The following is a 27,726-nucleotide window of genomic DNA, read 5'->3' as shown; positions in this document are numbered from 1 at the left end:
AAAAAAGCTAATACAGTCATACCTCGGGTTACAGCCAATTCAGGTTGCATTTTTTGAGTTACAGACCGCCAAAACCTGGAAGTACCGGAACGGGTTACTTCGGGTTTCGGCGGTCGCCCATGTGCAGAAGCGCTAAATCGTGCTTTGCACATGTGCAGAATCGCAACCCGTGCGTGTGCAGATGCAGGTTGCGAACTCTGCAGGTTGCGAACATGCATCCCGCATGGATCACGTTCGCAACCCAAGCGTCCACTGTATTATATATATATAATATGCTGGAAGCCACCCAGAGTGGCTGGGGTGGTTGTATTATTATCATCAGAAATATAGTATGCAGATCAAGGGAAGTAAATAGTACCACTCTATTCTGCCATGGTCAAACCCTGCCCTCAAGTACTGTGTGCATTTCTGGGCACCACAGCTTAAGCAAGATATTGACAAGCAGTGGAGGTTGACCAAGATGATAAAAGGTCTGGAAGTATCTGCAGGGCTATCACATGGATGATGGAGCAAGGGTACAGTGGTGCATCGCAAGACAAAAAGAATCCGTTCTGTGTTTCTCTTCGTCTAGCGGTTTTTTTCGTCTTGCGAAGCAAGCCCATTGACGGATTAGCGCTATTAGCGGCTTTTAGCGGCTTATCTGCTGATCGGATCAGCTGATAAGCGGCTTAGCGGCTTAGAAAAAGGGGGGGGGGGAAACAGCAGGAACTCGCAAGACATTGTCGTCTTGCGAAGCAAGCCCATAGGAGATTCGTTTTGCGAAGCACCTCCAAAACGGAAAACTCTTTCGTCTAGCGAGTTTTCCATCTTGCGAGGCATTCGTCTTGCGGGGCACCACTGTATTTCAACTAAACATTAGGAAGAACTTTCCGATGGTGAGAGCTGTTTGACAGTGGATTGCAATATACCTTGGAAGGTGGTGGATTCCTTCACTGGAGGTTTCTAAACAAGGTTGGATGATCCATCTGCCTGGGATTATTTAAGTTGTCATTCTTGTATTGCAGCAGGTTCAACTAGATGACCTTTGGGGTTCCCTACCAACTCTACAATTCTATGTTTTAGTGAAGATTCAGGGTTTTTTGGTTGCAGATATTTAAGCAGTGTTTAAAGTTAACCTGCAGCCCTCCATTTGGATCCTCCATTTTGGAATGTGCGTTTATTGAAGCTGCTACCATGGTGCAGCAATAAATGTAAGTCTCATAAGTTAATTGTTGAGGGAAGCTGTACCCATTCTTTGTTTCCCTGCTAGATTGCCTATAAACAGAGCTGCAGTCCTCCTCAAGTTACCGTACTTGTAAATCCCATTGAACTCAGCATGACTGACATCTGTAGGTTGAAAATTCAACTGCACTTGATAACTCCAGGAATAATGTATTTACACGAGAGACACCGAAGAAGACTTAACAGTTGTATTTTTATTTGGACATTTCAGTGATAGCTAAGGTACAGCATTTATGAAGCATACGTTTACTAAATACGTCAGACACTATGACAGTTCAGAGCTTATTTCATTCTGATACCGTTTTGGTTTCCATCTAAGCACAGTATCAATATCTAGTGAAAACCTATTGTCTGTCAAAACCTTTGTTTCAAAAAGAATTACAATTTTAAAAATAGTAATTTCCAAAGGATTTTTATGTGATATTTTGAAATGTGTCTGGTTTTGAAATCTTAATTGAAAAGAGACCTTCAGCTTCTAAATGCTGGTGGTTTCGAGATATGGAACCAAAAGTCAAAATGCCACTATCCCAAGCAAATTTGGATAAAAGCTTTACTGGAATAAAAGGGACTTCTGTCCGTGTACTGACCCGGAACCAGAGATGATCTGTTATTTTAAAAAAATCTGTATGCAAAAGCAAAAAAGTATCACCAGAAACTGTCCCATAGATTCAGAGTGTGTTCTTTTTGGAGGACAAGCTGGGTATCTGCAGTGCACTGCTATTGTGACTGCTTCCATGTGCACATGAAAACAGATCCAATCCACCAATCATAGGATTCTTTATTTAATGAGCACATGGGATTCCATGGAAAAGGGGAGAAGTACAAGCAGAGCAGCTATCCCATGCATGCAACAGGAGCAGGATCTTTAGACTGAGGCAAGTATTTCTATAGCATATTATTCTTTATTTATGAAGGTTAGGGGTGTGATTCTCTGCACACCACATGCAAATATGTTCCACTGAACTGGGGCTCTAAAATTACCCACAAGATTGCATACTTGATCAGTTAATATTTAACAAAACCGAATCTTTAAATATTTTTAAAGTTCATCCCTAATTGAAGCCTGCGAAGTGTTTTGCTAAAATCTGGACAGAAGGTTATGTTGCAGAATCAGTGGACTCATCACTGGAAGAAGAAAATATCTGAAACCTAATGAGGTAATATTTGTGCAATACTTCAGGTCTGTACATTTCAAAAGGGTTCTTGTAAGTCCCCCCCCCCCAGCATTGAGAGACTATTCCTTATCAAATTGACAAAATTAGAAATAAAGACATTTCCACATTAAAAAGCAATAACCATGCTATAAAGGAAGGGGAAATAAGCATAACCAGAATTGTGTTAGGCGTAAGGATTCTAAACCAGAAGAACTAAACTGAACATTTTATATTTGTGTATCAGTACTAAAAATGTTAACCTAAGAAAAGTGCATGTAAAATACTGCTATGTAAAGTATTAGATGAATTAGAAAATACCAGTTAAACTTAGAAATATCTTCCTTTAAAACATGTGAAGCAGCATACTATTTTAATGTGACCGAAAGTAGTATTAGACTACTGAATATAAGGATAATGCCTATAAACATCTATCACTCTGGTAAATAAACAAGGTACAGTAAGGCTTTTTTTACAGGTAAACAGAAGGGAGGATTCATACATTTAAGCATAGTTTCTGAAGTAGTTAAGTTTCTTGAGATGATTTTATCTTACTAGAAGAATTTTAAAGGGCAGAATTTCAGTTAATTCACAGGAGGAAGATGGTGGAAATTCTGTTTTTGTTGAGGTTCTAATTTTAAAAGTGCTGCTGTCGCTTTACATCAGTGTCATTACAATTATCACATGATATACTAAGAATCCAGTGAAAATGTGAGAAGATAGTGTACTCTATCCTAATTTAAAAAAAACTGTGATCATCTCAGACTCTAGGGTACCCCTCTAGGGTAGCAAATTGTGTGTCTTCCCATTTTTGCTCAGGGCTCCTTGGTGATAAGGCACCCTTTCCTGGCTGCAGACACAGAGGATATCTGTTTTTGACAGTATTTTAAAGTTGTTTTAGAAGAAGCACGGCTTGTTAGGAATCATTTTTGTAAACTTTATGCCAGATGTAAAGTAAACATATTCAAGTAAATAACTGTTCGTTTGCCATAAAGAAAATATATATTAGACAATGCTTGAGTTGAAGTAGCTGAATGTTTCTTAAAACAACCATCATACTCTGCCAACAACAAAAATCCAAAAAGAGAGATAACCCAAATCAGTTTTTTAAGAACAGTACTGAAGAATAAACAGCAGCTCACTTTATTTACTTTATCAGTGACCAGGTGACAGGTGCACATCACTGATCTTCTCAAGTGAGAGCAATGTCGCTCTAAGGATGTCCAGAGAAATTTAAACAATATGCCTTTACAGCATAAAGATATGTTTTAAAATAAATATACATTACAATTGCTATAATACAATATTGCACATGGCAATCTCAAAATATGTAATTTCTTCCTATGTATATCTGATCAGCACTGACCGTATTAAAAAAAAATCGACATCAGATAACAGTGAGCAAGAATAAACAGACATTTTGAACTGTCAGTTCCACATTGATACAAGTGTTCAGAACGCGACAGATTCCAGCAAAAATGTTACCAAGCAGCATCCTTCTTCTTAATGTGTCCAGTGAAATATTCCCATAGATACAGAAGCAGAGTATTACTGTTACTCGTATTATTTTTCAAAGTGCACCCAAATCAGAGTTTGTTTTACATTTTGAAAAATGAATGTGAAGGACCTGAGGTATTCAGGAGATTTGGAGTAAAGTAATTCCTCTCTCACCTAAGCATTTGAGAGTCATCTTAAATATCTAAAATATCTTAAACAACAACTCCAAAACGGATAATATTAAAGCATACATACTGTCAGTAAGCTGGCAACTAAAAAAAAAACCCGAGGTGTGAAGCTAACATACACCAGAATGATAAATAAATACTAAAAATATAATATGTTTGGGTTTTGTTCATTGAACTCGGGGTCTTCAATACTTTTAAGTAAACATTTGAAATACAATTACTATGCCTCTTCCAGTTTGTTGTTTGTGCTTAGTTACCATTTCCTATTACCAGCGATATTCCTTACTTCTTACATAAATCTTGTTAAAAGACTGGACTATTAAAGTTGTGTTTTTTTTTAATCCTTATTTCTCTTGCCTAAAGATTATTACTGTACATTTATAAGAACACAGCACACAGCAGCACTTGGATATGTTTTGAAACAGTACTAACTAATGAACAGCTATGTTGTACCATACTGTAAGCCAGAAGACTTTTTTGATACTTCGCATCATTTATGTCACACTGACATAAATAAGGAATAATTTTGACAGATTATCTCCTGGAGTGCAATCTACTACGAATGTCTACTGTGCATGCCCCATTGAAGAAACCACAGCTTCTGTTCACTACAATGGGTTTGCACAGACCCAGTGCCTGGTATGTTCTGTTTTCTACTGCCCTTTTGCATTACACTTTCCAGTCTCTAACATGTTTTAACAGATAGCAGATAATCCCTAAATGCTTATATACTTCACTAAAAAAAAATCACACCTTTAAAATGGACTCTTCTGTCCTCTCTGGTCCCTGTCTACGAGCAAATCTATGACTTAATTACATTTAAGTAAGTTAATAAGGAGTTAAAATGGCCTCTCAGCTATATCTTCTCTATCAAGCTTTCACAGCTAGGGAGTGGACCAGGGAGAAGTTCTCTCTCAGGTCCGCTCCCCAGCCACGCCCCCAGCTTGCTAAAAACTGAGCACCTCTAGCGAGTGTCTGGCTGCTGGTACTCTCCCACCACGCCAAAGGCTGAGGAAGCGAGACCAACCCTGCCATGGTTGCACCAGAGCCACAACCACAGCTCCCAGAGAGTCCTGATGGGAAGGGATCTTCTCTAACTCAATGTGAATCAGAAAGAGACAGATTGAGGGTACACACTGACACCATCACATTGGAAGTGGCTATATGCATCTTTTTACACCAGGTGTGTGTGTGTAGCAGGGAGCTGCAATTGGTGGCCGCTTCAAACTTAAGTGGTGCACATTCTGTTCCTCAGCCGTGCTAAATTAGGGGAAACTGCTCTTCAGGTGGTCCCAAGTACAATAAAAGTTTTGCCTTGCCCACCCACCAGCAACAGAACTTTTGATCTCAGAGGAAAGGGAATAGAAAAGCTTTGTTCCTCAGAATGTCTCCAGTGCCAAACTCAAATATAAAAGACAGCTTGTGACTAACGGGGGGGGGGGGGTGTTAAGGGAATGATCCGTACTGAAAAATTTCTAATTCTGAAAACTTTTTATAGACCTCAGCATGAGAGCAGTGAATTTATACAAATGTTTATGTCTCCGTTAGCCATCAGCTTGAGACAGTTATGCAGCATTCCAGCTTTCTGCAATGCTTTTCAGGGCTTCTACAATATTTCCCCCAGCTTTCTTCCATTCCCCACCCCAGCCATGGCTTTTCGGTGTCTTCGCTGTTTTAAGATTACAGGTAAGCACACTCATGATCAAAAGCGAACTGTACACTTGCTTCAGACACGACAGATGAATCCTAGGCCCAAACTTGCGGGGATCTGGATGGTTTCTAATGCAAGAGATGATGGGTTAAACGGGAAAGTAACAGGGAAAATATGCTTAGCATCCATTAGCAGCTGAGGAGAGTCCTTCTTGTCTCGCATACGGAGCTGCAAAAATAAGAATGCATCACGTTAGTATTTAAATTTATTTCCTGTATTGTTGTCGATGATGATTTGATTCCCGCCCCCTTCACCCTAAAATCCCAGGGTGGGAGACAACAATTTAAAATTCAACGTTAAAAACGTTTTAAAGCAAAATGCAATCACTAGATTAGGGTGGGTTCTAAAAATATGTATCTAGAGTAACGAAGGCCAAAGACTCGTGTGCTCAGCATATCACAAAATAATGTATGGTGAAGACGCTTGACACAATTCTATGGGGAGGAAGTTCCAAAACCTAGGGGTAGCCATAGGAAATTCTGAGGGTAGTAGGATTACCAAGAGGGACCCCTCCACTGATTTTAGCACCCAAGAAACAGTGTTTCAGATATTTTGGGTCTAAGTCTTTTATGAAAATGCTTCAGAATTCCCCCCTATGAACCACTTCCCCCAAATTTCTATCAAATGAGGCATCCTCTTTTCACCACCTCATTGCCAGCTGGAAGCTGGAAGAAAGATGATTTCCTGCCTGGGATGAAGAGAAGAGAAGAAGAGTTTGGATTTGATATCCCGCTTTATCACTACCCTAAGGAGTCTCAAAGCGGCTAACATTCTCCTTTCCCTTCCTCCCCTACAACAAACACTCTGTGAAGTGAGTGGGGCTGAGGGACTTCAAAGAAGTGTGACTAGCCCAAGGTCACCCAGCAGCTGCATGTGGAGGAGCGGGGAATCAAACCCGGTTCACCAGATTACGAGTCCACCACTCTTAACCACTACACCACACTGGGATGCGTGTGCCTCATTGGCAGAAACTATGTGGGTGCTCCTTTTCCTCCTCTTTGGCCTGGTTTGTACCACCACTGCACTACCTGTGATATTTTCTTTTCTTTCATTAGCACAAGCAAAAAGGAGAAAAGTTAAAAAAAAGGTTTACCTGTATCGTCCGGATAAAGGACACAGACACTCTTTCTTCAAACTCATTAACAGGAGTATACAAGTTCAAAACTTTCACAATCTGTAAGAAAAACAGATTTTTGTTTTGTTTTTTCCCTTCCCCTCTTGGTAACTTACAGGTGCTTGCTTTTCATTTAACCCTTGCAATGTTTTAAATCAGCAATCTTCAACTTTTCCAGACGAGGGCCTGCTTTTAACCAAAACAGGCATTTGGACCCCTGTTTCTTAATTATTTAACCATATATTTGTATGGTGGCAGGGCTGGTGTTGCAGGCACCTCAGATCAGGCTGCAAAGCAGTAGTGGGTCCTGGCCTATCAGCTGAAGACCAGCATTTTAAATTATACCTCTCCAAACCTCTCAGATACACACCAATTACATTGCTTTGCTGGCTTAAGTCTTACACCTTTATAATTCTTCAAGAAAATCACCTTGGGTTGCAGTAAGTAGCAATGCTGGAATGCATGTATTTGAGAACATATTAGAATACCACACCCAGGCCCTACAACAAAAACAGAACCCAAATTCTATACTTGAACTATAATAAAACCCTGGAACTTTGCCTCTAGCATAATGCCTTATTCTCCTGTAAACAAAACCAAAATACAAGGCGAAACTTATTTTATTTTGTGTAATGACTGCTCGTACAGAAAACTACATTTGGCATATAGGTTTTGCAGTGCTTGCTCCCTTTTCAGAATTCCGTTTTCATATTGTCAGGGAACTGACATCGGAGCTAGAGGCGGAGGGAAGGCTCTCAAATGATGCTGGAGAAGGGCCCAGCAGGGAGAGAGGCAGCTCCGCAGATGGGGAAGCAAATCAGCGCAACACCAGGGATATAGAGGGGCTGATGGGGGAATCGGCGAGAGGGCTCCAGGACTCTTCACCGGACACCAGTGGGGAGAGCACGGGTCCTCCGCTACCCACGCCCACCCTGCGCAGAAGACTTCCGCGCAGAGAGAGTAGGAGGAGACTGGGTGTCAAACAACTTTTATGTTGGAAAAGATTTAAGAAACGCCCACTGACGGATTCTGCTAGCGACTGAGGCAGCCACGAAGTGAAGGGCTGCCCAGACTGAAAGGTTTAGCAAGGCAACAAAGCCTGGAGAGGCGGCAACTTACGCACGAGCAACCCATACACATTACACATATCTCACAACTTCTGAAGTTAGCATTTTATCAGTGACAGTATTTCAACAATAATTGCCAATGTGGCGAATGGACACACAGTCCAAGCACCACAATGACATAACTCGGCTGGATTACCTGTGCAGTAGTTAAGGCATTGCACATGGAACAAATGGCCTCGGCATCCTCATCCGTTTTCTTTTTCACCTGCAACAACTGCGCTGCTTGGATGAGAGGCTCCAGAGTTTCTTTAGCCCCACTATTCATCAGATTTTTGTCACGAAGCCATTCTTCAAGCTGACTTACATTGTACCTGTTAAGTTTAACACATGCACACATTAAAAACCACAATGTTTAAGGTTTTCAATCAGCCTGAACAAATGGTGGGTGGAAACTTTTTATACATGCATTAATGCTTTATTATTTTCCTTCACACAATATTCTGTAAATTATTTAACAAATGTCTTTTTCTGACCAGCTCCTGCTCCTCCTCCCTAACACAGTTCAAGAAATTATGCACAATGCCTTTAGAAAGCAAAATACTTACTAAGTAGGAATGTAAATCCAAAAGCTCCAGCACTTTACCTAGTTCTTTACTTGCTTTTTAAAAATATATAGGGCAGAGTTTTGTTTTTACCATTCATCAATAAAAACTAAGCCCACCCCCTTAAGGAATCCCAATGCCCAAAGTTGGCAAATAAATATCTGCCCTATGAAAATTAAATTTAGCAGCTGTGCCCTACAAAACACAGATGGGGCTGCACGTCAAGCTCATAACAGAGTGATGCATATAGCTTCTTAACCCACAAAACACGACTGAGCTAGTCCCTGAATCCTTGCTTGCAGAAAAATAATTTCCCCATTACGCCCCCCAAGAATTCCATTTACTCAGGACAGAACTTCACATTATAAGGTATTTCCCCTTTCCTTTGTAATGTGGGGTTCTCTTCGATAGCACACTGTATACATGCAGACAATCCTCCCTTCATTGTGCACTGCAGCCCCCTCCACCACCACTCCTAAAAATTTTCCTGCTTATCACCCAGCCATTTTCAAAACCAAAAATAAGCCTAGCTGGGAAATGGTTAAGAAACTCTTTTTCTGCCAATTGATTTGACCTACATTACCCCTAATGTACACATATGTTTAGAAAACATGGCTCCTCACATTATGCCATCGTTTGTGACCCAGACTATAAGGTCAGTTCTGGCAATCCTTAACCCTCAGGAAGAGAGGGGTTGAGAGGAAGGAACACATGAAACAAGTAATATAACACTCTGCACAGTGGGTGTAAAATCCACTGCCTCGTTGCGTTTAGGAAAATCACCAGTTTGGCAAGTATATGAACTTGTCAAGAATAATTCTCTTTAATGCAGTGAATTCCCAAGTCTAAAGATAACCTTAAAATCAACCACCTGGTTCAGGAAGAATTCACTATTATGCCCAGCAAGTATAGCCAAAAGAGCTGAAAACATTTCAGAAGATATCCTCACCTTATCTGCATCCCTTTGCTCCAGGAGCACATATCTTTCCGCAGGAGGAGGTTATTGAGGGTCACTGCTCCAATGATGTAGAACATCTGCTTGACTACCTGTTTGATCAGCTCTGGATCCATTCCATGCTGACACATGATTGAGTGGAAGGTATTCAGCTGTCGGATGATAGAGTCCAGTGTGTATGTCCCTTCGTCAGCAATGCTGGAGGTTCTCTTTCGGAGACCAGTTGGTTTCACCCCCGACACCCCTTGGATAGTTTCATGCTCCAACATTCCTGAAACTGGTTGACAAGATGATGATGGTATTTATTTATATCCTTTCCCCCAGAATTGAGACTCAACGTGGCTCACAACATTAAAACAAATACAAATAAAACACAAATCACTAAAAACACGGTTAAAAGTAATTGACCAATCTACAGAATTAAAACAATGTGGCCCATGAGGACATTTCCCCAAATCACGCCTCCTCACCCATCAGTGATAGGTGGGAAGACAGGGTTAAAACACAAGCAGGGAACAGGCTTGTGCAGCCAAGACCGCAGGATTTAACTCCCAATCATCAGAGTGGTGATTAAATCCTGTTCAGTTCAAGCGCCCCAGCATTTCTGTTGAATCCCCCAGTTTTTGGAGGCTCAAACAAGAGCAGGGTAGTTTGGGGTAACTGTGCGAAAGCCTTTGCAAAAGTGCTTTCAAGCAGTGCTTTGCCACATTTTAAAGTTCCCAACAAGCAAGACTTTGAAGTACAGCACCACCTGACACCATTGTGATGCCAGGTGATTGACAGGAAGTGGCTTGGACCATGACAATGGAGTGGTGTACCAACCAGTCAGCTGAAAAGGCCATGTCATTGGTATGTCCTGCCATGTGTGTTGGGCCAATGATGTGCTCCAGCAGCTGTTATGAACTGTCATGGCAGCCATGAAATCCTGTGCTGGACCCATCAAGGAAACCTCAGCATGCATATTAAGATATCCCCAAACTAATGTCCAGGTTTTTCCCATCATCATCACTGAGATTGCCCCCAAGAAGCCCACAGGCAAGATTTGAGAGCAATAGTATTCTCTCATTGTTGTTCTCCAGCAATTGGTATTCAAAGGCATATGGCCTCTGATTCTGAGGTAGTATACAGTATAGCCATTGGGACTCGCAACCTTATCTTCTATAAATTTGTCCAATCCCCCAACTGTCTAATTCCCCATTCTGATTTTCACTTGTCCAGGTAAATCAGACTTCTTTTAGTAAGCTTTGACTGCTGTTTATAATGAAAAAGGTAGATATATAGTCATCTCTCTTAAAAATAAAAGCTCTTCTTTTAACAGTGGAAATCAGAGTCATAGGCGTAAACGGCAGAGATGTCTAGTTAATTAGAAAAGGAAACCACAGGTTTCTATTTTTTCTCTCTCTTCATTTTGCCTTACCAATCATTGGCTGCAGAATATTCTCCAACACTCTGACAAGCTGCTGGTAGATCTGAATGGCCAAGTCACTCAGCACTTGTCTGTATTCAGCAAGGTCAAAGTTAGTGAGGCAATGTTCATTCTGACGAGGTGTGTTGTGCTTCATAAAACCCTGGATTTGCAGAAGACAATAGTGCACATTTGTTGCAGTTTGTATTTATGCGTTTCCATTACGTTATCCAAAACACTCTGGATGGGCAGCATGTTTCAAAAACAGTCAACGGGTTCCATTCCCTCTTGCCTACCAACCTTGCTATCAAATGCCTTCCAAAGGAGCAGAGGCTCAGTACTTTTTTCAGAGCAGGGGGCAATGATGTAATTTGCTGGAGTGGTATTTGCCAGTGCTGTAAGCCTGGGGGTGTTGGGTGTAGGACATTGTTATGTAAGCTGGAATGAGACTGATCCAAGATTACCCAGTGAACCTCATGGTGATCAGGGATGTGAACCCAAGTCTCTCCAGCCCAAGTCCAACATGCTAAGCCTTTAGCAGTTCAGGCATTTTTTGATTTTCCTTGGGGGTGTGGCTATGGACTCTTTGGGGTGTGGCTCTGGGGACTGTCATGATTAGCTTCTGCACATCAAAATTTACCACTACACCACTACCAAGAACAGATACAACTCTTGCTCTTGTCAATACTCTCTGTCTGCGGCTTACAAATAGAAGCCATGCTTTCATCTTGAACAGGCACATGTAATGCCTTCAACCCATTTTGTACATGCAAAGTCAAAAGTAAAAGTGAAAAACATAAATGGCAAGACTTGCCTCTTCACCACTGTACTGCTTCAAGCAGTGCAAAAATCGGCATGTGTTAGACAGCCAGAAGGAAACGGTTTCAAAGTCATCACCTCTTTTCTGAAAACAAATGAAGAAATAAATACAGCGTGCATGAAAAGACAATTAGAAGAAAACATGGTCACAGTTAACTGCTTTAATTGCTATGTTTATAAAGTATGGAAACAAAACTGCCATTTTTTCCCCTTGTCCCCATATCGTTTGCTGTGCAACACTAAGTGTTAATTCTCCACACTGACATTGTCATTAAATAATAAGCGTACCTTCAAGATTTTTTTGATGCCATTAATAGTCGAAGTTAGCAAGGACCTCACTTTTTGGTCATCATTAAGATAGTCAGCATGGCGGACACACATGAACAAAATGTATGCTGGCAATCCTGGGATCAGGTTGACTGCCACACCTCGTGGCTTCAGATCTGAATAAGAACACAAAAGTATGCACACGTAAATTCATAGACAGCTTTGCTGTATTTTATATGGCCTGGTAAAACTGCAGCTCTCCAATTTACCAGAATTGTTCTGGGACCAGTTAGTACTAATACTTTTTATTTGATTTCAAAGTTATGTTTCCTCTTCCAATTTTCTGTCAAAAATTATCTGTGCCCGGAACAGAACAGAATAATGTGAAGTTACAAAAGGAAACAAAGAGATATGTAATGCAACTGATACGAAGAGCTGAACTTTCTTGGTGAATGGGGATTGTTTCCTTTTCTCCAACGTTAGATAAACTGGACCAGTTTCAAGAAACACTCCACATTCATAGGCAAAAAGACTGATTCATTTTATAAACAGAAAGTCTTCTTACCTAAAATCAGGTTCTTGACAAGCTTTGGCTCATCTTCCTTTTTATACTCTAACATCCCCTGGAAGTCCTTTTCTTTCCTTGGAATATTGACAGGATGGATTGGCTCATCAATTATTTGTCCAGGTGAAATGTTATCCATCTGGCCCACTACATCAAGAAATGGAGATTTATTTAGCTATTTGTCACAGAACCTCCCAGTTTTAGACAAGAGGATTTATACTGAATTCTGGAGTATTATATGTCCATTCATTTCACAGTATGTTGGCTGTCTAGCTCATCTACAGGGTGTATTCCCAAAGGAGTAAGTGCGTACTTTTCAAATTAAGTTATTAGACTTATGATTCTTTCTATAGTTATGGGATATTAGATCTTTCAGGCTGCATCGCACACCCAATATGACAGGATTCACAGTTGTAGTCAAGCAAATACAGTGGTGCCTCGCAAGACGAAAAGAATCCGTTCTGTGATTCTCTTCGTCTAGCGGTTTTTTCGTCTTGCGAAGCAAGCCCATTGACGGATTAGCGGATTAGCGCTATTAGTGGCTTTTAGCGGCTTATCTGCTGATTGGATCAGCTGATAAGCGGCTTAGAAAAAGGGGGGTGAGGGGGGAAAAACCAGCAGGAGCTCGCAAGACATTGTCGTCTTGCGAAGCAAGCCCATAGGAAATTTGTTTTGCGAAGCACCTCCAAAACGGAAAACTCTTTCGTCTAGCGAGTTTTCCGTCTTGCGAGGCATTCGTCTTGCGGGGCACCACTGTAAATCCCCCCTCTAAGGGGTCCTTCACCATGAGAATAGAAGCTTTCTCACAATGTGTGAAGACATGCAACCCAGGATCAAAAAATGTTTGTGCTGAAGATCTTCGGACTCCCTCTACTTTTCCAAAGCTGTATTTAGGCATACTGCAACCAGTCTGGAAGGTTTGTCTGTATAAAATAAGTGAACCATCTACTGCAATCAGTAAAAACTAGTGAAACATATACAAATTCCAATTTGTATAGATTCCCTTCTAGAAAAGAAGGCAATGCACAGGACTTTGCTCTATGTTCAGGTGTCACTTTGGACATTCAGGTAAGCTCACCTACTGCTGGTATCACAACCTTCTTCCTCTTGGCAAACTATTGTTGGTTATGCTATAAGCACTTCCGTGACTTCTCTTCCCTTTCTGGTCTCTGCTTCCTTTAAAGCACATACAAGGCAAGGAAGCGCCACAGCTCACTTCTAACAAGCTACAGGTACCCCCACCCCTCACAAAAGCAAGATACTAAATACAGACTGAAAGCAACAACTCTTGGGCAATCTCCTTTTCTCGTGTCATGCGCATACAACCAGGAAGGGGACAACCAGAGTGTTTACAGTCTACATAAAATGTGTGTTTATGCCTTAAAAAGTTGGAACAGTAAAAAGGGTGAGATCTTACTAGGGATAAAGGAGCAAAAGGAGGTTTTTATATACTCTAAAGCTACAATACTATGCACACTTACTTGGGAATAAACACTACTACAGTGGTGCCCCGCAAGATGAATGCCTCGCAAGACGGAAAACTCGCTAGACGAAAGGGTTTTCCGTTTTGGAGGTGCTTCGCAAAACGAATTTCCTAAGGGCTTGCTTCGCAAGACGACAATGTCTTGCGAGTTCCTGCTGGTTTTTTTCCCTTCCCCCCCTTTTTCTAAGCCGCTAAGCCGCTTATCAGCTGATCCGATCAGCAGATAAGCCGCTAAAAGCTAATAGCGCTAATCCGCTAATCCGTCAATGGGCTTGCTTCGCAAGACGAAAAAACCACTAGACGAAGAGAATCACAGAACGGATTCTTTTCGTCTTATGAGGCACCACTGTAAAATCAGTGGGACACTTCTGAGTAAGCATGAATAGGATTGGGCGGTACGTCTGTTAGACTCCGTTTAAGGAAATACCGAAAACCAGAAGTTCTTTTTCCAAAATGTATGCTAAAAAGAATGCCCTCAGCAAACTGCCCCCAAGCAAAATCTGGCATGCTGAACAACTAGAAACTTTCCTCCATCTTTCATTCTTGTGTCAATCCACAGCATAATGACAAAACCATTAGAAAACTGCCCAAGGCGGTCCACATCACCCCAGTACATCACAGTGCTGTGTGGTTTTAAATTTTTTCAACATCTTGCCCTCATACCTGGATCCATTTCAACATGCAGCGCTAAGCCGAGCACTACAAAGCAAACATGTGGGTTCAAAAACAAACCTTGATTGGGAGTGAGACAAACTACGAGCCCAGGTTCAGGTATTAACACTTAAGCCAAACCATGGATTAGCTCTGGGTGGAACAGCACCAGCAGAACCAAGGAAGGAGCACAGCAGCTGTGATCTTCACTCCAGGAAGCTGTACATTTCCTCGTTCACCCTAAGCCATGGCTTGGCTTATTGTTACATGAGAACGGGGCTGTACGCTGTGCAATTCAGGAAGTGAACATCTAAAACACACTGATCGGTGCCTATTCTTCAGATAGATAGGTTATGGTCATAGACCAATACAAGTTTGTACACACAGGATAGTTAAAACAGTAAGAACAAAACATAATAAGAAAACGCAAGATTAAGAGAGGAGCCAACAGAAAATGTACTTTACCATCTGCTTCCTAATATGCATTGAGGCAGAAAAAGATTAGCTACCTTTTCAGTACCATAAGAAGTCATCACTTAAACAAGATATCAGAATCTGAGTGAGTCTCCCAGAGTTCTTAAAAAATGGACTATGTTTCAAGACTATATTTAATCTGGCAAAGGGAAGGCAAGAATTAGAATTTAGCCACTCCCTACTAACCCTTAACCAAGTGAAAGGTCTCAATGTAATCTGTAGGCAAGCAGCTTTTTTTTCTTCTTAAGGTGTTCTTCCAGCAGAGAATGCTTAGTAAACACAGAAGTCTCTGATTTCTCGATGTTCCCTCCTTGAAAGGCAAAGTACAATCGAGAGAGGGAGGAGGGAGGGGCTATGAAGCAAGCAGGGAGCTGTTTTCACCAAGATAAAGAGCTATTTTACCTTGCACAGTAAATATTCTACCTGGCAGACAATGACTTATTGGTCAGTCTTCCGCCAAAATGACTAAGCTGGGAAGTCATGATTTCCTCTTGCACAGGCATTTATAAGGCAATCATTACCAAGGCTAAAGGTACAGCCATGCCCATTAGCATTTTAATTCCATGATGCATTGAGAGCAGTATTGGTGCATTTATTTCATCTATAAAAGTGTATGAGTAAACTGAAAACCGCACACAAACCTACAAAGGAAAGTAGCAAATGAGCAAGAATTCAGTATGTTCCTTGAAGAGAAGGCCTTGTTCACTTGGAATCAGTTTGATATCAATCTACTGTGCTACTCTTTCAATGTACTCTCACTTCTAAATACAGTATGTTTCAGGGGGGGAAAGTCAACTTGACCTTGAATACTTGTGAATACAAGATGCTTATCCTGCAAGTTTTTGTTTTTGTCTCTCTCATTCACACACGTGTATTTTCAAATTGCCTTCCAAATGATTCCTCCTGCAAATTGAGAAATACTTTTACCTTCTGCTCGACATTGTCTTTTTTACCATTGTTGATGATGATGTTCAAATGGGAAACTAATAACTGAACCATATATCCAAAGGTTTAGTTATTTAAAATGGCATCCTGGGGAAGGCTTCTATCCATAGCTAATATTCCTGTGCCAGACTTCTTAGATGGTGAACAGCTGTGCTGGTGGAGGAACTTAGAGCTGCTGTAGTGAAGGTAGAAAGGGCCCCTTGGACAGATTGCTTTTCTACTAATTTCCACATGTAAAAGCTTCTAAGGACAGTGTTCCTCTTCTGCAGAAGGGCTTCTGCCAGTGCCAGTACCACAGGAGCAAGAGGCAAGAGGCAAGAGCAGAGCAATACTAATCCCACTGAGGGAGCAGCAGAACAGAGCAGTGGGTCCACAGCCACATCTGAAGATGTTCCAGCCGGTATCAGCCAGGGCAGAAGGTGTTCCTCCCAACTTGTGATGTAAACTCTAGGGCTAGCATAGCTGGGAGACCCAAGATCAAAGCCAATGGTGGATTCCCGGGATCTGGATTAAGTGGGTCCAAAGCCAATGGCAAGATCAACTCCTTCTTTTGGCTCCTTCCACTTCCTACCATCAGTGGGAGCCCATTAAGATCTAAGTGGTGCTAGGATTGTACTCTAACCTCCCAGTTCTCCTGGTGCAAGTGGTAGCTCTCCTGATTGCAGTTCTAAAGGTGAAATCCATGCATCGACTCAGGGATTCCAGCTCCATTGCCACTGTGGCCTCTTAATTTGCTACCCTTGGAAATTCCCTCCTGTTACATAGTAGGAAGGCGCCATCTCTGTTGTCTTTCTGGCACCTCCCTCTTTCAACAAACCTTCTAAGTGGATATATTTATCCTGGTCTGCATCCATATCACGGCTGCTTTTAACTGTGGGTTTGTTTTTAAATGTTTCTATTATTTTCATATGTTTAATTGTTATCTCGCTTGTTTTAAGGCTGTAGCTGTTTCATTTCTTATATAATTGTGTATTTTATTGCCGTAACCCACTCTGGGACTTTGTGCTAAAAGGTGGGTAAGAGTCCAAACAAACAAACAAAGTCTTTTCTGAGATGGCCATCGTAGGGAGGGAGGGGGGTGGAATCCATAAGCAAAAAATATTACTATAGATTCTGAGGCACCACATTCTCATATTTCAAAAGAAATGAGAGCCTTCTTATTAGCCAGCTGTTCTTGTTTGAAGTACTTGCTCTTGGCAAAAGTCAAACACTGCCCTTTATTAAACAGAGAACAAAATGAATTTCAACTCACAACCCATTTGCACTCAGATCCCAAGATAATCCATACCCTTTCCTTAGCATAGTCACATTAATTACTATTTTGGGATACTATCATATGCATATACACACAAGTTCAACATTTTTCTAGTTATTGTATCTACTTGTCAACAGCTGGAGACTTATTGCCTCTTTCATATAGTAAAACAGGTCAACATTTGCGCCGCCAGACAAGAGAGAAAAAGTTTGACAACACACAGATACCGTACCTTCGAGTTCATCAATCTTTTTTGCATAGACTTTAAGCTGCTTTTTCAGTTTGCGAACAATCTTGTCCTGTTTTTCAAGCTGCTCCATTAAATCCTAAGCAATAAAAGTTGAGAGGGAAGGATTAGGTACTTAAAAGTGCTGTCTATAACGACAGACAGAGCAGAACCAGTACTGTTAGTGCTACAAGAGGAGCTGAGCGCAGCTGAAAGGCGATGCTGCCATCTGGCTGAAGTTTGCAAGCCTGCACGCTGCCTAGAACATAAGCAAGACAATTATATAAAGTATGTTGAAACATGTGCAGCATGACAGACACAGAATTCTTCTGCAGGCACATTTTACGGCTATCAATATACAGTGGTACCTCGGTTTAAGATCAGCCTTGTTTACGAACTATTCGGTATACAAACTCCGCAAAACTGGAAGTAGTGTTCCAGTTAACAAACTTTACCTTGGTCTATGAACGGAAGCTGAACGGTGGAAGGGCAGGAGGCCTCATTAGGGAAAGTGCGCCTCCATTAAAGAACGGCTTTGGTTTAAGAATGGACTTTCGGAACGGATTAAATTCGTAAACCGAGGTACCACTGTATCTACATCCAACTTTCTAGGTTCTTTGTGGGAAGCCACGACAAGTGGTATTAATGTGATTTGAACATATGTCATGCATGTGACCTGGGACTCCCATCTCCCAGCCACTATGGCCAATGGTCAGGGATGATGTAAGTTGGCCTCCACAGAAGGCCATAGGTTTTCCAACTCTGTTCTATTGTCATGTCTATTTCAGGCTTGTGGAGATTCCACAACCACTTATTACTTTTTAGGCATACAGAGGAGACTTGAGGAAAGAGTGGGAAGTCTGAAGCCCCCTCCCACTCTGGGTAGAACCAAAAGAGCAGGGTGGGGGAGCCCAACAACATTTGAACCAATTTTTGCAAAGCTGGGAGACTGAAGTATATCGTTCTTCAAACTGCATTTTAACGCCACCCTCTACTAATAATTTAAATTACAAATATTATTGCACAGCCTCCCCAACAATTCCCCCAATGTTTTTGGTACCACTAGATATCCGTTTTAATATTGAGGGATGCCATCTAAATCAGGCATAGGCAAACTCGGCCCTCCAGATGTTTTTGAGACTACAATTCCCATCATCCCTGACCACTGGCCCTGATAGCTAGGGATGATGGGAGTTGTAGTCCCAAAACATCTGGAGGGGCCGAGTTTGCCTATGCCTGATCTAAATGCTTATCTAAGAGCAAATCTGGAATCTCTTTTTCAGAAAGCAAAGTATACAGCTAAGAGAGTCTGCTTCAGTCATGCTGCTGTGTTCCTATTAGTAACAAAGACGCTGACACAAATGACACAACAGAAAGCTCTTGGGAGAGGAACGACATTGATGAAGTTTTCTGAAAAGGATTTCCTTCAACAGTGGACAAGGCAGCCAGCTCTTCAGTTAGTGCTCCAAAGTAGCAAACAAAGAAAGAGAGTTGGCACAATGTACACAGTACATACAATCATCCGTTTGTAAAGTGAAATCCGGTACGACTGATACTTCATGGGATCATCTGCATATAACTCCTCACAATACTGAAAAAACAGGTATAAAGTATAGGTTCTTCCCATTCTTTAAAGGCGCTAGCATGTCAACAAACTTCAGAAGAAAAGGCAAGTTCAGCGACATTGATTTTGAGACAGACTTAGGCTATTAAAACAGCGTCACTCTCCCTACAGACCAGGATGCAAAAGTCACAGCCTTTAAGATGCACACAGCAGAGGGGAGGGAAGTTTTATGGTCCATTTATTACTATAAAACCCCCGAAAAAATATGGTTTTAAAAATATATACCTCACAAGCAGGCGGAAAATAAAAATGCCTCAACAACATTCAGTGATTACTACCCTCATAATGGGTACTGTCAGGAATATTTAAACCCAGCTGGGTCATGGTGGTCAGTTCTCACGTCATACCATAGAAAAAGATGAAAAGGAAAATGGGGACGCTTCTGAAAAAATGAAGGCTGGAAGGACTAATCCCCCTTCTAGGTGGTTTACACATTTGGGGCAACATCAGAAACTATGTGCTTCTGTTCAAATGCCAAAGCTACAAGCTGTTTAGTTTCCACTTTTCATCTATCTGATTGCCTTGGATTGTCCTCAGAAGGATGGACAGTTATATAAACTGTCTTAGTTGTTCCTTTGAAAATCAATAAAAGTGTGGTTTTTTAAAAGTTTCTTTCAGCAGGTACATTAAAGAATGTAGCCCTTGCAGCATGGCATTGGCATGTACAACTGCAATTAAGCTGTCTAAGAAGTTAGGCTATATGATCAACAATGCTACAGACAATGGCAGAGTTTGAAGAATGATAATGAATACTGGTTATTATGGGGTTAATCTTCATGAAGCACCAACAGGAAAACTTGATCTTGTGGAAATGCAAGAATGCCAATACTCTAAAGCTAGATATGGGAAGCTTGCTGAGGAAGAGAATTGTCTCCAGAGGAGAACACAACACACCTACCATAGCTTGGCACTGGGTCTGTATGGAGGAGGGACAAGCACTGGGCCAGCTGGAGTTCTTGACTGAATGGACTAATCTCCTGCTAAAATACTGGCCAAAGTTTGGCTTTCCAATCCCTGAAAACACACCTCCTCCCCAAGTTCCTAAAATAAATGAAGTAGCAGCAACGGAAGGTGCAAGCCTACAAGACGGAACTTGAAAAAGGCTTGATGTTTTTTGTGCAGCTGGCTGCATCACTAAGATTATTTAGCTATTCTGCAGAAGTACAGCAATAGCTTCAGGACTAACCAGTAGCATCTGGATGACAGTGATCAAAGGGACCTTCCTTTTATAACTTTGTAAGCGCTGTGGGTTAAACCACAGAGCCTAGGACTTGCCGATCAGAAGGTTGGCGGTTCGAATCCCCGCAACGGGGTGAGCTCCCATTGCTCGGTCCCTGCTCCTGCCAACCTAGCAGTTTGAAAGCACGTCAAAGTGCAAGTAGATAAATAGGTACCACACCGGCGGGAAGGTAAATGGCATTTCTGTGTGCTACTCTGGTTCGCCAGAAGCAGCTTAGTCATGCTGGCCACATGACCTGGAATCTGTACGCCGGCTCCCTCGACCAATAAAGCGAGATGAGCGCCGCAACCCCAGAGTCGGTCACGACTGGACCTAATGGTCAGGGGTCCCTTTACCTTTAAGCATGTGTTACACTCAAGAAAATTGGGAATCTGGAATGCTGCCCCCCTCCAACCCGCTCAATAGTCTAAAAATGCCCCTAGGCAGGGCCGGGGAACCTGTGGCCCTCTATTAGACATCCTGTCTGAGACTGATGAGAACTGGAATCCTTCATCTTCTCCCTGCCTTAAGACTTCCAAAAGCAGAGAGAATCTCATCAAGTTTTATTCACCATCCTTGGAAGAACATAAGTAAGTTGCCAAAGCAAGAAAAGCCACTTCCTTCCTCCTTCTGAAGACCTGAAGAATCAAGACATTGAATCTTGCTTTGGAGGCAGTCGCTGTCTTCAAAACCTATTGCACACATGCTTGCAATGACTTCTCAACACACACACAGTTTATTAAGATTTGACTTACTAGGTTTTCATTAGTCAAGCGGGTGATCTCATGTTGTAGGCTAGCTTCTATACGGGCTTCTGGGGGCAGCTGCAGGTTCTGCGCTAACAACTGCTGCTGGCGATTGTTCTCCTCCTTCAAACTCTGAATCTCTCCACGGAGGGCTTCCAGTTCATTGTCATGGCTCCTCTTCTGAGACTGCAGTTGAGATTCCAGTAGCCTACAAAGCCACAGAAAAACAAAGGGCATTTGGGGGAGGCAGAGAGAAAAGGTGGAGATGAGGAGGAAGAAGGAAAACACTTTTTTAGAATCTGTGTTGAAGATGGTCACCAAAGGTCTAAATACTGTCAAAGCTCAAGTGTACATATCGCTGCCCAGCCCATTTATATGGAGAAAGAAAGAAAACCAGAGAGTACTCTTTAAACCCATTTAGGTGATTTGGACCAAAATCCCATTTGCCTAACAATGAGATGTATAGCAAAATTAAAATTGACTTGGGTTTATAATGCCTTGGCTTCATGTTTGTTTAAAGGATCTCTATTATACATAATTACAAAGCCTGTACCATTTCAGGCAAGAGATTTTTGGGCACCATTTGCAAGGGCAAGAATATTTAGTTTAACATTATATTTTACCACCTCTGGGAAAGGGGTGGAGAGGCATTTGGATTTTCTGCCTCGGGCATGCGGTATCTCGGGCTGTCTCTGGTTCCTATGACTCAAGGTTTTGTTAATCAATCCATAAACGCCCTTGCAACCTCAAAAAGACATGCCTATCATGATGTATTTAAGTGAAGGTACATAACAAGGCCATAAAGGAGGAAGTCTTATTTATGCTGCTCAGAAAGAAGCTGAAGTATCCCACCCCAAAAACTAAAAGAATGTAGTAAAGGTATTGCTAGAGGGATACGGATGGAAGCAATAAAGTATCATGCTGACTGTGCTGCTGATTCACTGTGTGGGCTTGGGAATGCGAACAAATAATTCATTTGCTGCTTGTGAATTATAGGAGGAAAGGAACAGAGGAAATGAATGGGGGGCGCTGGAGAACTGAGATTAATGCTAAAATTGCATCTTCTACAAATGAGCACATACCTCAAGCTGAGCGGCTCCATCAGACACACTTTCAGGGTTTAAATAGACCTAAGCAGACCAGCTAACAGCTACATTGACCAAGCACATAAAAGGTAAATATGAATAATTTACCTTTCATTTCTCTGCCCCTTGCTCTAGAACCTTTCGCTTCTAGAACACGGACAAAAGAAACAAAAGCTACACAGCCACCTCTTCCCTCGCTTACTCTGCAGCATGGTAACTACTCGCAAGTTAGTGTCTAGCAGACTTACAAACACAGTAGTTAATGTTTAGTGTTTTGTTAGCACAAGAAAAGAAAAGACACTGGTTAAAATAGCATTTGTAATAAAAAACGAAAAAAACCTATGTTGGTTAACTTGTTTGGTAAAAGTGTACAATGAACTACTCTTGTCATTTGAATGCTAAAGTAACTAAATTCAGAGCAAACTGAGAAGTGGGTGCTCAAGGAAGGTTTTTTAAAAAGGAAGATGCCTTTCAAATGAGTGGGTACACCTGACAGTCATGCACACTTGATGTCATTACAGCTTTTAAAAATGGCTGTTTTCTTCATTTGGTATCTGCTAGTGTCTCCCTTATTCACCATGAGTTAGAACAGGCAAATAACATATACAGAATGCCTTTAATTTTTATGTGTTTCGCTCTGCCTATTTCAGACCATGGTAACTATTTTGTGCTGAACTATTAAGTCTTTTGTTGGCGGGGCGGTTTGACAGTGTATGTAATAATATGGCTTGTAGACATTTTTAACAGGCTCCAGGATTTGGGGGGGCTCTCGGAGAGCTGGGTTCTTGTCCTTTAGCCACCATGTTTCCACATAAGAAAACAAAAATCAGCAAGAAGCAGATGGATGGCCAACAGTGGCTCCTCCTTCTCTTTTCCTTGCCGTCACAGGGAGAGGGTGGACGAGCTGAGCTCACTGGCTAAGAAGGAGAATCAGCTACCATCACTACAAGCCCTCTCCTGCTATATGCAAAAGTTCTATGTCTTATTATTTGTAGCTCAGACACATCTGCATCTTTATTTTTATGATTCAGAACTTCCACCGCAGCAAATCTGGGATATAACTGGTCAATAGTGGACCTCTACCAGCTAACGCCCCACCATGCCACTTGCAAACGCTGAGACTGATTTGAAATGCCAGCCTTGGGGGGTTCCATTCTTCCCTTGTTTTAATAAACCCATTTGGATTCAGTCTTGTTAAATGACTATAAGAAGCAGCATTGCAAAAGCAGGTCCACAGCATGTTAGTAACACGAGAGAGAGAGAACGCAAGAAGGTCCGTCCTGAGAAGTCTTATAACCTGTTGGCTTGTTTTAGCCCTTCATATACCAGCCACAGCTCTCCGTCCTCATTCAGCATATGATAGTCCTGAAGAGATGATCTTCCAAGCAAATTGTTTTGTTTTGTTTTGTTTTTAAATGCAAAAAACACAAAAAGGGATACATGATGGTGATGGTGTAGCATGCTAATTAAAAGGACAACGCAAGCTGAGTAAGTGTTATTAAAAAGGGGGAACCTTCATCTCCACAACTGCAATGCTAAACTTTTCAGCGGTGCAGCCCTATGCATGTTTGCTCGGAAGCAAGCCCCACTAAGTTCTATGGGGCTTATGCCTACATTAAATGTGCATAAGATTGTAGTCTAACAGTGCAATTCTATACATGAGTACACAGAAGTCAGTCCCAGTGGGTTCATTTTTTAAATGTTTTATTATTCTTTCTTTAATCATTTCATCTTCAAGCTCCTAATAAATTCCAAATATTGAAATCACATAAAAGTAAACGTATGACAAAAATATGCCTAAATATAAATATATAGATAACAAATATTTCCCAGCCATTCCAAGCTCTTTTATTATATATTTCACAACTGGCCTGCAATTATTTAATCTTTCTTTATGCTCCCCATATGTTCATAACTTTACTGTCAGCTTCAAAGTCAACTGCTTCCATAGATTCCTAACTAAACTCTTTCTTGTTAGGCTTATTAGTAACCTTTTGAACTTTCACAATCACAATTCTGGCTAACATTAGTATATATGGAACTTGTGGTTGAATGCTCCTCTGATTATCCACATAATTCAAGAGGTGCAAACAATAGCACCCCAGTGAGTTCTACAGACCTTGCACCCGTGTATAGAACTGCAGCCTAAGTTAATGGAAGTATATGTGACAACCTGCCTGAGAAAATTAAGTTAGCAGGATATATTCAGATAAGATAGCATTGTTCCAAATTCCTTAAACCAGAAAAAACTTCTACTCTGCTAATGCAAATTAGAACCACTGCACAAGTAGCACCGAGCAGTTAATTATTATTATTATTATTATTGATATTCTGTTTTGTTTACAGCCAAGGGAAGAAGCAAACTGTACAAAATAGATGCACAATGTAAATGCACACATACCTGTTTGTCTCTTTCAGACCAATATACGCCTGGGCTATCTCTCCTTTGTCCTTCATCTTCTGTACATCCTCTAAAAGGATTGTGGAGTCTGTCATGGTGTTCTGGAAAGAATTAACAGAAAGCAGTTGCACAAAATAGATTACCTGAAGAGTCTTTAAAAAAATAATAATTAAGATTTTCTTGGTTTCCAAAAGTACATGCCTTGTCTCTTTTTTCAGGTTGCACAGTCTTTCTTACAGATCAGTTACATTAGTTGCGAGACATTATAAGTACAGTATAAGGTTGGGGAAGAAGGGATGGGTGAGGCTTCTATTCTTTTTGTATAGTGTGGATGTGGAGTTTTGTGTCATCGTCAACTGAGCAGGTTCTCTTTCTATTCGTTTATTACATTTCCTTGGTAGTCTTTCTTTTTAAAGAGTTTTTTGTGGGAAGGTTGTGTGTGGCCTAAACACATACTGGTGTTCTTCATGCCATACATAGTTAAAACTGGTGGAATTTTCTGCCACAGGATGTAGCAATGGCTGCCAACTTGGACATATTCAGAAGACAATTAGGCAAGGTCATGCGGCTATCAATGGCTGCTAAATATGATAGCTGTGTGCCACTTCCAGTAATGGAGGTGTCATGCCTCTGTATTGCAGCTGCTGGGAAACGCAAGCAAAGAGAATATCGTTGGTGCTTCTGTCCCGCTTTTAGGCTTCCTAGAGGCATCACATTGACCACCGTGAGAACAGAATGCTGAATAATATGGGCCTTTCACCTGATCCAGCAAGACTTTTCTTAGGCTCTAACGGTTTAGTGATTATTATTTATTTTTCTCACGCCATAGAAATTCCTTGGGCTCTTTATATAGTGTGTATTGGAGTAGTACTGGTGGGTGTTGTTGTTGTTTAGTCGTTTAGTCATGTCCGACTCTTCGTGACCCCAGGGACCAGAGCACCCCAGGCACTCCTGTCTTCCACTGCTTCCCGCAGTTTGGTCAATCTCATGCTGGTGGCTTCGAGAACACTGTCCAACCATCTCGTCCTCTGTCGTGCCCTTCTCCTTGTGCTCTCCATCTTTCCCTACATCAGGGTCTTTTCCAGGGAGTCTTCTCTTCTCATGAGGTGGCCAAAGTATTGGAGCCTCAGCTTCACAATCTGTCCTTCCAGTGAGCACTCAGGGCTGATTTCCTTCAGAATGGATGGTGGGTGCCAACTTCAAATTCTCATGCAATTATGAAGCTCACCAAATCATCTCGGGACACTCATTCTCTTTCTCCCGGCCTAACCTACCTCATACGTTTGTTGCAGGGATAAAATGGGTATAGGGCAGACAGGCTACCTTGAGCTCCTGGAAGGAGGTGTACAGATAAAAAAAAAAAAGACTGAATAAAAGCAACACTGCTGTTGCCCAGCCAAAATGCAAGAAATAAGGCTGATTGTGAGACCCATGAAGAAGCCTGCACCTTCTTATGGAGATCCATTTCTCAGAGATTCTTTGTCATATAAGAAGTCCAAAAATTCACTTTTATAATATGAATACTACATTTTAAAACAATATGTGTCATTTACACATATGTAAACTCTGCGATTGCTAAAGCACATCAACCAGTTACATGATGTTCAGTGAATATTCTAGCATTTAAAATAAACTGACCATTTCTTGGATGGTTGTTGCTTTTTTAATGTATTGTAATTTTGGATTTTAATGTCAATCAATCAATCTTTATTACGGTCCGGAGACCCAACAAATCGTTACAAACCAATGCACAATTCAGACAGCCTACCTCCAGGTTAAACAAGCATTTTGTTCAGACTTAAAGATAGGGATCATTGGTTCTTGCAACCACCAATAAAAGCTTCGCCACTGCTAATATTCTAGCATTTGTCTGGTCTTCCAATAGGAACCTGACATAGTGAGCCTCTGATTTTCCCGGGAAAGGTACCAGCGGTACCTTTGTTCTGATATTTTCTGGTACCCTGCCCTGAATCATTATTTTTTAAATGAAGCATGGTACATAAATGTTTTTAACAAACAAACAAGAAGAAAATCAGGTTACCTTGTCATCCTGGTAAACCATTTGCAAGCAGGGAAAGGAACAAACAAACCTAGTTACTCAGATTTGTTCTCATTAAAGATCACCAGTTTCCCTTTTTATTTTCAAGTCTCCTGTATGAACTCGTGCATATACCACCAGAAGACTTGCCAGTTGGTTCCAGTATCACTTTGAAACAGACTGCTCTGTTCATAGAGAGTTCCACTGGCAGGTCCAAATTACAATGAATAGATTTGCAAATTGGATCTCCCTCCTCCTGGGGAGGATGTCTCTCTCTCTCTCTCTCTCTCTCTCTCACACACACACACACACACACAGAGAGAGAGAGAGAGAGAGAGAAAGAGAAAATCAGTAGTGTGTGAGAGGGTAACTACACATACATCCACACCTGCATGAACCTGATTTAAACAACTCTTCCTCCTCAAAAAAAGAGATTATGCAAATCAAACCTACAGACATACAATCATTCACGCACAGCACCATCACAACACATTACAGTGGTACCTTGGGTTACAGACGCTGCAGGTTACGTGTTTTTGGGTTGCGCACTGCGCCGAACCCAAAAGTACTGGAATGGGTTACTTCCGGGTTTCAGCGCTCGCACATGTGCAGAACTGCTAAATGGCACTTTGCGCATGTGCAGAAGCGCCGAATCGCAACCCACGTGTGTGCAGACGCGATGCTGCGGGTTGTGAACGTGCCTCCCGCACGGATCACATTCGCAACCCGAGGTTCCACTGTACATCATACATGGGAGGTACACATCTTCTCTTCAACTATGTGCTGTATATCCAATTCCTGCTGTGCAAGTGGTATCTGCTAGATGGTATTCATGGAGGCTCCCAGACACTTCTCTAGGATATGTTCAACTTTCCAAACAAATCAAGTTTCTTGCCTATACTGCTGGCTAGTTATGCTGCCATTATTGGTGACAACCATATTTTAACTGCATCTATCGTTACAAAACCAGGGAAAGGGAGCCAAGGCCTTCCATGTGTTGCTGCATTGCACCCCACA

The 27,726-nt window shown here is 41.5% G+C and overlaps 1 protein-coding gene across 5 annotated transcripts in view; it reads right to left on the bottom strand.

Annotated features, from left to right (window-relative positions):
- Window positions 1–1,395: 1,395 nt before the first annotated feature.
- Window positions 1,396–27,726, bottom strand: part of MYO5A (myosin VA) — a 120,254-nt gene continuing 93,923 nt past the window's right edge. For 2 of the 5 annotated variants that reach the window (XM_082198225.1, XM_082198224.1), the window contains exons 29-41: window positions 24,672–24,772; window positions 23,568–23,648; window positions 21,195–21,393; window positions 19,113–19,187; window positions 17,603–17,696; window positions 12,563–12,709; window positions 12,019–12,173; window positions 11,726–11,815; window positions 10,924–11,074; window positions 9,501–9,783; window positions 8,146–8,320; window positions 6,862–6,942; window positions 1,396–5,936 (exon numbers count right to left, since the gene is read on the bottom strand). In XM_082198225.1, the coding sequence (XP_082054351.1) occupies window positions 5,784–5,936; window positions 6,862–6,942; window positions 8,146–8,320; window positions 9,501–9,783; window positions 10,924–11,074; window positions 11,726–11,815; window positions 12,019–12,173; window positions 12,563–12,709; window positions 17,603–17,696; window positions 19,113–19,187; window positions 21,195–21,393; window positions 23,568–23,648; window positions 24,672–24,772 (1,785 nt within the window). In that variant the 3' untranslated portion in view covers window positions 1,396–5,783. The remainder of the gene's footprint in view (window positions 5,937–6,861; window positions 6,943–8,145; window positions 8,321–9,500; window positions 9,784–10,923; window positions 11,075–11,725; window positions 11,816–12,018; window positions 12,174–12,562; window positions 12,710–17,602; window positions 17,697–19,112; window positions 19,188–21,194; window positions 21,394–23,567; window positions 23,649–24,671; window positions 24,773–27,726) is intronic. The other 3 variants (XM_082198226.1, XM_082198227.1, XM_082198228.1) reach the window with 3 other exon arrangements.

The sequence above is a fragment of the Podarcis vaucheri genome (genome assembly GCF_965113315.1).
Source record: "Podarcis vaucheri genome assembly, chromosome: 14".
Lineage (NCBI taxonomy): Eukaryota > Metazoa > Chordata > Lepidosauria > Squamata > Lacertidae > Podarcis > Podarcis vaucheri.
The sequence above is the reverse complement of the archived record's forward strand: the minus strand, read 5'-3'. Positions and strand labels throughout refer to the sequence as shown.